The 13,633-nt window shown below is 43.8% G+C and overlaps 1 protein-coding gene across 2 annotated transcripts in view; it reads right to left on the minus strand.

The window, feature by feature from the left end:
• Window positions 1-263: 263 nt before the first annotated feature.
• The window catches only part of SH3BGRL2 (SH3 domain binding glutamate rich protein like 2), a 33,405-nt gene continuing 20,035 nt past the window's right edge, over window positions 264-13,633 (minus strand). The window contains exons 3-4 of one of the 2 annotated variants that reach the window (XM_084283787.1): window positions 1,511-1,591; window positions 264-358 (exon numbers count right to left, since the gene is read on the minus strand). In XM_084283787.1, the coding sequence (XP_084139913.1) occupies window positions 350-358; window positions 1,511-1,591 (90 nt within the window). In that variant the 3' untranslated portion in view covers window positions 264-349. Of the gene's footprint in view, window positions 359-1,510; window positions 1,592-8,412; window positions 8,524-13,633 lie in introns of those variants that run through there. The other variant, XM_084283788.1, reaches the window with a different exon arrangement.

Genomic DNA, 13,633 nt, shown 5'->3' on the forward strand with positions numbered 1-13,633 from the left:
TATGTGAGTATACCCACGAATGACAGCAGCCCCCACTTCCACTTCTTATCTTTAAACGTGTGTCTATTAGAATATCAGTGCCAGCTGCAAAAGCAATCCAAAGACAAAAGTGAAACACCAACAGTGAGTATTTTAAAAAGGAAGATCAGTAGCCCAGACTTAATCCTACTCCATATAGGTGTTATTAACCCCGAATTGTTGGAGAGCACCGTCTCATGGCAAGCAGACTACTACTAAGGATGCGTTTGCTCTATCACAGTGATCCATAAGTGAAGCTGTCGTGTGCTGAAGGACAGGGTCATTCATCCAGAAGATGCGGTTGGTGATAGTTCCGATAGGTTTTCTAGGGTTATGACTCCTATTTAAAAGAAAAATAAGAGTAATTAACAAAAGATTATTAACGCTATGAATGCATTTTCATCTTCTGCATCTGTGACTTTCACACATTCACACAGCAGCTAAGGACACGGCGCTCTGCAAGAGCAGCAGACTGACGCAGCGATGTGGCCAAGTTTGTACAGACAACCCTGCGGGACTGCAGCAGGTGCTTTCCCAGGAACACAGATGCACAGACTTTGTTACTTCTGACTGCAGCAGAACAGCACCTTTTTCTTAGGACTAATTGTCCAAGCACCAAAGCAAGGCAGACTGCAAGAACAACCTGTTTTTGGGGTTCCCTGATGACTTCCCTTCCTACTCCTCTTCCCCAGGGGATCCAGAACTAAATGACTTGCTGGCAGGAGTAACTCTCTGGATAGCCAAGAACGACCATCTAGGCCTGAAACAGCGCTGCTACCCAGCACAGCTATACCTACAGCAGCAAAGGGAAGGAAATAATCTCCTGTGTGTCTGATCTACTGCCCAAAGGGGCACCATACAGCCTCTTTAACAAATGTCCATTATCATTCAGGCTTCCATATGGCGATAAAAGCTCATCTATTTCACTATCCTTGCAGAAAGATGTTAACTGGCTCGATTTCAAATTCTTTTCTGATTTGCATATATGCATTCTTTAAAATTTAATTCTTATCCAAAAAGTTGCTACAACTCCTGGCTGCTCCATCACTTTGGCATTTTAAAAAAAATAATAATTCATAATGAAGAAATGCTGTCCTGCTTGGGCCACTAAGGCTGGTTCTAAGCCAGGCTGGTTCAGCACAATCATATTTTGGTGACATAAGCTCTGGATATTCCAGTGATCAAGACCCTAGCTCTGTCCTGTTAAGTATGCCAGTTGCTTTCAATTTACTATGACAATGTGGAGCAAAATGTACTCTTTAAACATTATTTACCTGCAGTCTCAGCTTACCTCATGTACATGCTTAGTGTCACTTTGCTTTACAAAATGCTTTGCACTGCAGTTGTTTCAGTTACCTCATTAGCATGATGTTGGTATGGACAGCTATAGTGCACAGAGGTGCATCTGGTCACAGGGAGTTCATTCAGTTCAAGGGCAGCTCAGTCTGAATATTTCAAGAATCCCACGAAAAGTCTGCCATATGACACTGACCTTTGATGCTAAATTTGGTTTCAGTCCAAGAAAGGAGAAGACAGTGTTGCTCTCCTTTGATTCGAAAAAGCCATCGTAATCCTAGAGGGAAAAAAAATGGAAAAAAATGGTGAGAACATTTGTATTCGTGTTTTCCTGCTTGATCTTCCCACACCATGTGTCAGAGTAAAGGGTGTTATGCAATAATGCTCAGGAAAACACTGGTACTTACCTGCATTGCCCTATGCAAACCTAACAGCTATTCTAAAAGGTAGTGATATCACCAACCCTGACGGCAAAGTAAAACACATAGATGCTTTATTTAAAACACTTTTCATCACCTTATTTGACAGAAAAATATAAAAAAGGATTTACATGAACAAGAAATCTATCGTGGGCATATTTTAAAGGTACTTAAGTGCCAAACAATGCAAGTAAGTTTCCAATGAGGTTTTCAACTTGCATTTTAGCAAACCAAGATACTAACATGGAAACATCCAAGGAGAAATTCTAAGGCAACTGAACTCCTTAGGTCTTCCGTGGTGGAACAGAAGACTTCATCACCACTCTATCCTTCGAAATCAGCAAGCATATCTCAGCCTTGGACAACCACATACTTAACTATAAAATATTACCATAAGGAATTTTGTTTTACGGAAAGATTATTTAAAACAAGCTTTATTATCACCATTACATCCTCTTTGTGTTTTAACTGCTTAAGCTCAGGTTCTTATCTCCAAGTGTTACTACTACTTTTATCAATTCGTTTTTACTGCACTGGACACCTGCTACTCTTGTATCTACCAGATGAGCTGACAGTTTTCAGTTTTTGAGGGACAGAGATGAAAACAGAGCACAGTTTAGTGAAAGGATTTGGCACACAGTGAGAAGCCAGGAAGTTTCAGGTTCTCTTAGTGGTTTGGTAAATATTTCCTCTATGACCACTGGCAAACAATAAAGCACACAGTTCAGATTCCTCTTCTCCTCCACATAACCATAAAGTGGAAATATTAATCCCCATTTAACCACTTCTGACATGTAATACTCTGTAAATGTCGGGAAACTTCAGGTGGGTTCACGATTACAAAGCAATTATCCCTAAACATCTAAGATTAGCAGTTATGCTTAACTTAGAAGCATTCAACAAGAGATAAGCCTTTCAATACGGACTGTGCACACACACTTTCAATACAGAACAGTAACAGGTAGGCCCTGTGCCTCCACATACCTTCCACCTCCGTAACAGGCGTTCACAACGCCTCTGACCCCTAAAGTCAGCACCTCTTTGGCTCCTATCCTCTGACCTGGTTGCTTTTTGGGAGCTCCTTTCTCATTGTTAAAGCACTCCCACACCGGCGCACTGCTGCACCGATGTGGACACCACCGTCCCAGCAAAGTGTCACTGCAGCTGCAGTCAGCCGAGTACCTTCAGCCTAGAAACAGCCACACTTCGTGCCACGTGCTTTCCCAGCCAATGTCTATATGAAAACCATCTGCCCTCCAAGATGCAGAGAGCCAGCAGAAGCCCATGATGTTCATAAGGCCTCAGATGTATTGGCTGATACGAGTAGAAGGAGCAAACCTCCTTCTTAAGATGACTTCTTGCCACTGCCTTCTTAAAAGATGGCACATTGCTTTGCCATACCCAGACACCAGGCAGTATTCCTCAACTTCATGTCTACTGCTCTGCTGCCTTCAATGTTCAGACATTTACAGGTTCAGAGAAAAGCACGCTCTTCTTCTGTCTGTTTTTCAGTGTTTTTTTCCAAGCATGATGCATAACTTCCAGCGAACACCACCTACTCACGTTGCTTTACAGGAAGAGCTCAGTTTATTTGCTTTCACTGCCAGGGGAACGAAGCGTTTATAGGGATAAAGCCGCTCTGGAGCAAAGGAAGGTAAAATCTCCTGCAACGATCAGCAGCATGGACTGGAAAACAGGCTTTGCAGGCAGATGCTGCTTATCATGAAGGGCACAGAACTATTACTATCACATTTTTAAATGCTAACACATTAAGATATTAGGCACAGTTTCAAGCTCCCTCTTTGTTAATTTTAGGTGTGATCCATTCTGCCCAATTTCGAAATTAGGCATACAATTAACCAGAGAAAACAGGCATATTTACATTAATTAAAATCAATAAAGGTGATGAACTGATGCTAATTTCTAATTTAACATAAATTCTCATATAAACTGAACATAATTAACATCAATTAATCGCCACAAAGTAAATCCAAATAAAACCGGCAGGCCATAGCAAAAACCGAAGCAGTACTGGAAGCAACCCCAACAGTGCCACGGCTGAGAAGAGAACCACGTGCTCGATAAATACCTGGGTAAGTAATAAATTCAGCAATGATGTAGTAGTAAATGAGTAATACTGAAATTCTCAGCAATAATTACTGAAATACTCAGCAATACTGAAGCTCTGCCATAGGATGTTCAGTTGAGCCCTTGATCTCGAAGAACAAGACCAGAAAACTGCATGGCTGCTGTTCCATCTGAGGACGAGGCAGCCTGGCTTTGCTACAGATGAAAGGCCACGAGGGACACGAGCTAGATGAGCACCCACATGTGAAGACAGCGCCCGATCTGAGCAATACCCTTGTTTTCCTCCACTGGGCTGAACTACAGGTGCGTCACGCTATTGTGCAGCTGAAGGTAGGGCAGCACGGGACAGGTACAACCCACAGGGGAGAGGGAAGAACCCTTTTAGTATCAAGGCAGGTGTAAATTGGTCGAAGCTGCTCATTACAACCCAGCGAACCGTAAGCAGCCACCCAGGCAGCTGTTGCAAGCATTTCTGCAGCAGCACGGCTCGAGGAGACATCATTTCCACTGCCCACCAAGAGCACCCTTTCCTCTGAAGTGCGAGTTATCAATTTTTACTTCCAGAAGCGCCCACAGGCTTTTTTCCACATTCCTGCTGGCTGGATCAAAGCTGGATTAACTCACTGAAAGAAACCAGAAACATTTGGGCCACGTGCAGAGACATTAACTCGGTGGGTGGGGACGTGAAAATCCCTGTCTCACGTAACAAACATCTCCCTGCTGACAGCAGAGGCTGAGAAGGCAAACGGTGCTTCGGAGGAAGCTGGGACCTTCATACACAGCCCACTCGCAAGCCAAGAGCTTCCCCTTGATAAATCTCCACGGGGCACCGCCTCACACGGAGGAAGGCCACCACCAACCTGTTTTTGGCAAGGCAGCAGCCCCCTGGTTCTGCAAGCTCCTGCAGTCCCCTTGCCACGGCACCACGCAGCTCCACGCAGCCCAGCAGAGCAGCGCTGCCTCGCCCCTGGAGGCGCTGGGAAAGCAGCTGTTAGCCTAAAAATACACACGCGTGGCAAATTGCCACCCACTGCGCCGCTGCGGAAGGCAGCCCTGCACACAAACAGCATTTCGACCGTGTCTGTTGCTTTAAATTATGATCCCCGGTGCCTTCCAGAGCTGCTAATTGCACGTGATTAACACGCAAAATCCTGGCGAACTCGGGAGCTGATTAAGGCTAATAAACCAAAGGGGACAGTGGACATGAATCATCAGCGACGCAGGGATGCTCAATCCCTCTGGAGAAGCTGAAAAGCCACAAAAAAATAAAAATACAGGTGATAAATCACAAAGATGAAGGTATGAAAGGTTACAGAGAATGATGAATGCCAGTTAGGGTAAAAAATACATCTCGGGATGGTTTGAGGGGACAGAGGAGCCACAGGACGATAAATAAGGTGAGCAAAAAGCTATTCCAAGCTAGAAAATGCTTCTGAACAGGTTACCAACCACCTGACTGCTTCAGACCTGGCTTTCGTCTCTGCTTTCCCTGCTCCTGCAGAGTGATTCTTAACCAGACCAGAGGCAGCCCGGGGCTGAAAAGGTTTTCAGAAGCAAAGCCACCCCAGGCGGTAACGGGAGGACGGCTGCGAAGCTCGCTGCGGCAGCAGGACGGGCAGCGCTCGACGCAGAGCTCAGAAGCACAGGAGGCACACTAAATGCTTAGGTGGCCTTGCCAGAAGGCTGGAGTTCATGAAAGAGGAATGTAATAAGAATTATTTAGTAAGTTAGTGATATACTTGCTTCAGAAAAATAGCTAGAGTCAGGGAAAGTGCTCAGTGGAAGTATATTATATGCTTGGCTTCGGTCAGCGTAATTAATTGTTTGTGCTTCAAGGATAACAACAACAGGTCAAAGTAAACCATTAACGCAGAGCAGGTTTCATTTAGCAGTTATACAGATACTGCCTGCACATCGCTGCAGCTGGGAGCAGGGGCACGTTTTACCTGATGACATTTCCAAGACAGCGACTGTGAGCAAAACTCCTCCCAGGAAGTTTCTTTAAAAGAGCAGGCTGGCTGTGCTGGTGCTGGCTTTTAACTCGCAAGAAGAGAAAGAGTGAGCTTGTTAAACACCTCAGGCAAATCCTTAATGTTTATCAGGTGCTTGCCACACAAAGGAGCAGAAAAACAAGCAACTTGCCCAAGCGCAGCTCGACTGCTTTTTATAATGATTTAAAAAAAAAATGTACTAATTATTGTACAGCACTTAAGAGAAACCTATTGCCATGCTGCTTTAATTTGTTTCTCGTCAGCAATCATTTCTAATGTCTGATTGCGATCTCTCCATTATTTTAAAAGGGGCAAGGTAATTGCTCTTACAAGAAATAATGGCGAGCTCGTAATTTCAATGCACTGAAGGAGCACTCTGCTGCTGCCCCAGCTAGTGCTGGATGCCAACGAGGAGCTGTTAGCATCCTTCCTGAAAAGGGCAGCTGAGTTCGAGTTCGCTGGCCCAGCTGACATTCACTCACTGATCTGATTAGGATTACAATGGAAAGCCTTACTCAGCACGGCTCTCCTTGCAGTGTGTGCGCACGGGTGTGAGCCTGTTTGCACTGTTACACAGACACACAAAAATAAGATCTCATCTAGACGACACAGGACAGCCAAAACATAGCACAGCTTCCCATTAGCTACCCTTCTGGTAAGATCTCTGGGCAGGATTTTTAAAGAGCTTATGTAATTGATTCTACAGAGCATCCTGCTTCTCTCCTCCTAAGGGCTAGATGGTTATTTCCGTAATCTCTCCAGTTGTAGGCTTGCAAAAACAAAGGCTTTAATAAAGAGGAGCCCCGTGCCAGCTCCAGCTCTCTTGTTTGGACAGGGCATGCCAAAGGCAGGCTGCCCTGGTGTCTGCCATTCATTCAGGGGACACAGACACGGGCTGTCCAAGAACTAACAGGGCAGGGGGATATCTGGGGGGAACAGGGGCAGAGTAAGCACTGTGGATGGCAACAGGTGCCCCACTCCTGTGCACCTTCTAGCTCAGTATTTTCTGTGTCCAGCTGTTTATTTAGGTAAGAATATTATCAAATCCGGCAATGACAGGAGTTGGAGAAGAGGGAGGGACTGAAACCTCGGGGAGTGAGCAATGGTAGTCATCCCCTTACAAGAAATCATGGCTAAAAGACATAAATTAACCAACCTGCACAGAACTCTGCACGGACCTATGTCGGCTTTGACGTGTTTTAAGGCAGCTGTAACTTTGCAATAGGGACGACAACCACATCAGTTGCTTTTCCTCTTGGCATATTTTACTCGTCCCGAGATCAGGTGACACCTCTGAGCACAACACAAAACACAACAGATTTCCTTTTCCCTCTGTTTATTTGGGGAATGAGGCACTGCTGAGAACATCTTTCAACCTTTTCTTTGTTTTCTGTGGTTCCTTCACAGAACAGCAATGGAAAGGCATTAAAGAAAGCAGAAAAGCACACTAACTGCACTGGTGATGTGATGTATTAACACCATGGTTATTTATAAATGGACTGTAACTGCTGCATCTTCAAAGTGTTTCTTAGAACATACCCATATAAACATGATTGCAAGTGGTGCAATGGTGCACTGAATTAGTTATTTTATCCTTCTCGTTCTCTGACAACAGCCACAACCCTCACTAGATATTGCTCCATCTATTTCCCGTACAATACTACGTACCCTCAAAATACCACAGCCATTTAACACACTTTCTTATCTTTTCCTCGGTATATTTTACTAGCCCAGGCCTTTTATAAAAGCCAATAACCAAAGTCATCAGGACCCATTCAAGAATAAACCCTTTCTCTGCAAAGAATGATGGCACAATACAAAGTTTTGATTTCATGCAGAGGAGAACCAGGATCCCAAACAAAATTGCTGATAACTGATGTCACACTGATTATCCATGAGTTCTGCAGAACATCAGTGCAATTAAAAAAATGAAATACCACAATTTTTGTCTTTTTTTTTTTAAACTATATTCTGTTAAGGTGATGGTTCTAATTTTACAGTAATCATCTTTAACTGTTTTAAAATATATAAACACTCTACATTATTATACTTAGGAAATAGTGTCTGAAAACAGACAAAGGTGTCTCTAAAGTTGTATCAAATCTCTGTCAGCTATCATCATCACATGGTGGGATGGTTCACAGGAAGACACCTGCAACTTTACCTTGAAACAGCTCTTCATGAAGTTTAGAAAGCAGAGAAGAAAGTTCAGGTGGAAACTGGATTTCTCAACAGGAGTTTACTCTCTCCACTACAGGATGAACAGCAGCACTGACACATTACTGGTACCAGCTCTAACTGCTCTGGGGATGACAAAATTCTTGCACTACCTTATTACTGCTGAGTTTCTACCTTCTTAAGCTCTAACACTGGGCAGGCTGGATACATTTTGCCTCTGGCGCCGTGCTCCTTGTATACATACCACACAGAGCTAGAGCTCTGTCTTGCAACATGGAAAAGCAGTGGGGAAGTGGATGGCAAAAGCACTGATACAGCCTGAAAGCTACAGCTGTGTGGACCTTGCAAATGGCCTGCGCAGTCAGCACGGAGACAACCAGTGCTCGATACTGTCAGGATGGAGAAGACGTCTGGGCAGGGGCTGCTTTCCAACACCAGCTCTGTCTTCTGTGTTCCTTGCATGAGAAACAGCTTCATCAGGAAGGCAAACAGCTCCGTGTCACCGTCCCCTGGTCACTCACATTCAGCCCAGGCTCTGTAGATGTGCAGTTGCAAAGGTGACTCAAAATGATTTCAACAAACAGCTTAAACTGACCACATGGGGAAATTCTAACTAACAGAAAAAGTAATTTATCAAGAAAGCTTCAGCGTAATCACTCATTATCTAAATAGACAGAATATGATGTCTGAGGAATTCACACTAGCTTGTATCTACAGAGACTATCCCTCTTGTGAGGGCAGAATGGGACCACCACGATGCTGAGTGAGTTGGATAAGACATTTGCACAGGTGCAGGGAAGCAAATGTAGGCTTGCTGGATACCAAGCTAGCCTCACAACTGCCCTGGCTCCTAAAGACACTACAGCAGGCGTGCTAGAGGTGAATTATGCCATATTGCTTGAGGATCCAGAGAAACAGAGTTCAAGTTTTGTGTACCTGTAGGCACAAGAAGTAAGACAAACTCCCCAACAACAGCTCAGGACAGAAATTTTGATATGGTCTGTAACCTGTTTTCTTAGATCCTCTCTTTTCTTTTTCCTCTTATCGATGAGCAGTTACTAAATTGCTATTTCACACACATAAAAAAGGACAAAAAAAAGTATAGGATTTTTTTCCAGGATCTTAAAAAAAATAACAGAAGAGACTGACACTTAACAGTGTAGAGAAATCAGTGCCATGGTGATTCCCCGTGCACTGCCTAGTCTCTCAAGAACACTGCGCCCCTTCCAGCAGCGTATTTGATTTCTTTCTTGTCTATAGACCTTCGCTGTTTTGATGGAGTTGATACCCATGTATAACATTTCAGGGAAGGACAACAAATATCATGTGTCCCTGTCTCTGCTGCTGTGCCCACCCGGCACTCCATCAGTGCTTACTTACCCTAGCACTCTAAACCATCTGAGCAGCTTCCAGGAAAAAAAAAAATAAAGAAAGAAGAGTTAGCCTGCTATGTAAATATTTTCCCTTCAGCTCAAACTCCCACCTTCATTTTGGTTGGCCTAAATTTCAGGCAATCTCACATCAGCGGCAGATTTTGTGCATATAAAGCTGTCACTGCTTCAGCGTGCTAACTTGAGCTTGTAAGGTTAAAATTAGAGTGCAGCTTCACGGGGAAGTGGAGATTTTCTGTCTTCTGAGAAGATCCAGGATTGGCTTCTAGCCTGAGAAGGCTGCGTTCACTTGTGGGGGTATCAGAGAGAACAGAAGGGGGAGGTGTGAGGTACAGGCCTAATTTCAGACTCTGCTTCTCCAGCATTTCTTTCTAGAGTTGTACCAGGGGGCTGCAATTTCTACTCAAGAGCCACGTACCCAAAATTTAGGCGTGTCAGTCCTTGGCATCATGCTACACTCCCTCTGTGAACGAAGCCCTAACGTACCCGGCCACAGCGACCTCTCCATCTGTCTGGAGTTTCAGAGTCTGTATAAAAAAGCACTTTTATCTTGCACTAAGCAAGATAATCACTTATCCCTTCTTTTTTTAGATAGTGCTTTTAACTTGTACGATACTAACCAGTTCGTGTTATGCTGTATCCTATCGATGACTCTTTAGAAAAAAATCTGAGCAACTCAATTGCTAACTAGTGTAAGATAAATATGCAATGAGAGGTAGAACATTTAGATTTTTTTTTCCTGTAACCTTGAAAGCAAAGGATTTAATAGCGTAAACTTCGAAAAGAAAATGAACTACGGTCTTCATCTTCTCATTTTTATTGGATCTGGCTGGGACTCAGTTCATTTTTTTTTTCACAGGAACCTCCACGGTGCTGTGTTTTGGATCTGTGACTACAGCAGCCTTGATAACACACCGGTGTTTTGGCTGTTGCCCAGCAGCGCCTGCACAGCATCAGAGCTCTGTCTGTTTTTTACTCTGCTCCCCAGCACCACCTGCAGTGGGGTTGGGAAGAACTCAGCTGGCCAGAGGGATATTCCACACCAGATAACATCACGCTCAGCAATAAATACATGGGGCCATGGGGCTGTCTTACAAGATAGCCATTGCTCAGCAACATGCTGGAGCTGTCTGCTTTTGGGATATGGTATGGGATCGTCTCGTATCACTTGGTCATTTTATCCCCTTACCTTCAGTTACTAAAATGCTTCTCCTGACCCACCAGTTGTTCTCAATTCTCTTCCTATTCTCTTCCCTGTCCTGCTTGGAGGTGTGGTGTGAGCAATCAGCTGTGTGGCTCCTTAGGCACTAACAGCAATCTGTCTTGGTTCCTGAACAGGGACTTCAGGGGGTTCAAGACAGTGACAGATTTGATAAGTGTGTGCCAGGCTGAACTTAGAGCTGTTTACCTGGCACTTGCTGCTGCTGCTCACAATGTTGACTTCTCTGTTCTGGATGCTGATTGATTTGTTCCCTCACTTGCTCCATTGCTTGCTCCCCTTCCTTCTGTACATCATACACCAGGGGCTGTTAATGGTGCTGTGGCTGCGTTATCATTCTGGTTTGCCTGGAAGAGCTATAAGAAAAGCACTGGCCTTGAACCTAATCTGGTATCTGGCCCCTGCACTGCTGCCATCCCTGTATTCTGCGAACAATTTTGTGGAGACAATCAGGAGTTAGTCCTTTCTCCTCTTCTCCAGGAGCCACTTTGTAGAGGAATAATGACAGACACCTTCTGCTTCCACCCTCATTGCAGTGGCCCTCCAAATTCTTGCATAACCCTGTGTAACCACAGTGCTTGTACTGGTGCTGATTACGGCTCTTCATAGGGTTAACCACCCCGCTGGGAATCCCACACAGCAACGTGCCCCGAGGCAACTAACTGCAGGGCAGCAAGGCACCTGGGAGAATTTGAGCAGGTAGCTAAGGCAGCTTTCTCACTGCCATGCCCGTGAGCCACGCCGCCAAGGTGCACCTTTGCAGCACACACAGGGTGCTGGGTTTTGGATCTGTGACTAAAACAGCCTTGATAACACAGCAGTGTTTTGGGTATTGCCCAACAGCGCTTGCAGAGCATCGAAGTCTTGCCTGTTTCTCACTGTGCCCCATTCTCACCCTTCAAAATGAGTAGGCTGGAGGTGGGCAAGGAGTTTGGAAGGGGGCACAGCTGAGAGAGCTGATCCAAACTGCCTATTTTTCATCTGAAAAATGCTAGAGATGGACATTTAATGTAAGACTAAAATGTCGATCCACACTTCAGTAAGGGAGAGGATTAGAAACCCTGCTGTCAAAAGGTCACGTGGTACCTTCTGGTGGAAGAAAAACAAAGACAAAAAAGGAAAGAAAAGATTTTTAAAGCAATCATCATGGGCTTCTGGACAGACACAGGCTGAAAAATCTATAGTAAATGAGTGGCAGCAAGCCAACAGAACAATGCAGTTCTTCAGGTCAGTGTCTCAGTAGCACACACAGTGGTGAAAACAGACTAGCCTTCCTAATAAGCACTTTTTTCCCAAATTAGAATAATGCCAATGTCTTAAAGAAAGGGGTTAAAGCACGGCACATAGCAGAATTGCTAAATGTCATCCTAAGATGACTGAAACTGGATGAATGCCTTCCCCAATTCTGAGACTCGTGATTATCGGTGATCTCATTACATGATGAAACTGCTTTATAAAGAGCTACCCAAAGAAGTATGTACTATTACATGAAGCAAAATGTTAACTGAAGGTCTCATATATTGCACATCATATGATCTGAGCACGTCATCCCTGTAAAGTTAAGGATTCCTGAATCAAAAACCTGTAGATTGCTATTCAAACAAAAATTCCTTCAGAGGCTGAAATATTATCTAACTCCTACTGAGAAAAATGGCTCTACTTGTCCCATTTTTTGTAGTCTTTTCCAATGTATCTCAATTTTACTTTTCCTTAAGCAAAATGTGTGAGTTCCCTCTGTGAACACACAACAGGCACTGACATTTTCTAACTCTTGCAGAGCACTAAAGCAAGAACTGCAGCAATCAGATTCACACTACTGTAATTAAATGAGGTTCGTGTGTCCGATTTGACTGAAATGTAGACTCTTCTCACAGACTTACGATGTTGCAGTAATGCCACTAAGATGAAACAACTGACTGTAAAGTCATAAAAATATGTAAATTATCAGTGACATTGCTATGACACAACACTGGGTTATCAGTGAAGTGATTTGTGTTCTTGTGTGCTCACAGCTCTTATCTGATTTGTTCACATGAAATAAAAAATGGTTCTTGCTGAAAAACAATCCTTACTTATTTCAAAATCCTATTAGCTAAGCTTGTTGCCGAAAAATTGGGGAATGGATGTCAGAAGACTGAGAAAAGGAAAAGAAAGATTCATGATCATATCTGCAGCTACATCAACTCAGAGAAATGTCAAGGTCTCGCTCACACTTCAAAACGTGGAGTTAGTCTGTTAGTACCAGAAGGATCCCTCCCACTGTGGTACAGGAAACATTGTTTTGTGAAAAAAGGTCATCTTTTTGTGCCTTTTTTTCCCCCTTATAACAGCTCATACATATTCAAATAGCCGACACCAAGCCTTTTTGGGTAGTTACTGAAAACACTGAAGCCAAACTTCCTCTACAGTGCAGTTACATGCTGCAAACTGATTGCTTCAAACGGTAGTGTCCTACCCAGAAAAATGGGGACAGAAGGAGCTAAAAAAAACATACCCCAAACATTAATGCTTTTACTAATACAGAAGAAACAGTAGGGCTACGAGCGTGACACGGAGTCAGGGCTCTTACATCACAACCTCAAGCATCTTTCTTGAAAGGGGATAAACAAAATAAAGAATATACCTTGCTTTTGCTTCTCTGGCCCTCATACATTTATGGAGACAGCAATGGGTCTGACCAGTCTGTACTGTCAGTAATAAGGTGTAAGTCAGAATGAGTACCCAGGCAGTTTCCTGGTAGCGTGCTGAGACTGTCGAACTGGCAGGCAAAGCAGCAGACAGCGTTTGTTAATAGAGCAAATTGGATCACAAGTTTCCTGGACACAGATCAGGAATAAGCTACAATTTTCACTAACTCAATGAACCGAAATCCTGGTGGTTATTTGTTAGTTTAAGTTATTTAATAGTGATTTTTTTTTTAAAACATAGCCAAGATAAACATATGAAGACCCTCACTGTGGAAATCAAAATGGAGACACGATGTCTGCTGACTTCAGCTAACTTCTGTGTGATATTCCAACTTCCTTTCCAGTA

Source organism: Netta rufina, assembly GCF_964035555.1.
Source record: "Netta rufina genome assembly, chromosome: 3".
NCBI classification, from domain to species: Eukaryota; Metazoa; Chordata; class Aves; order Anseriformes; family Anatidae; genus Netta; species Netta rufina.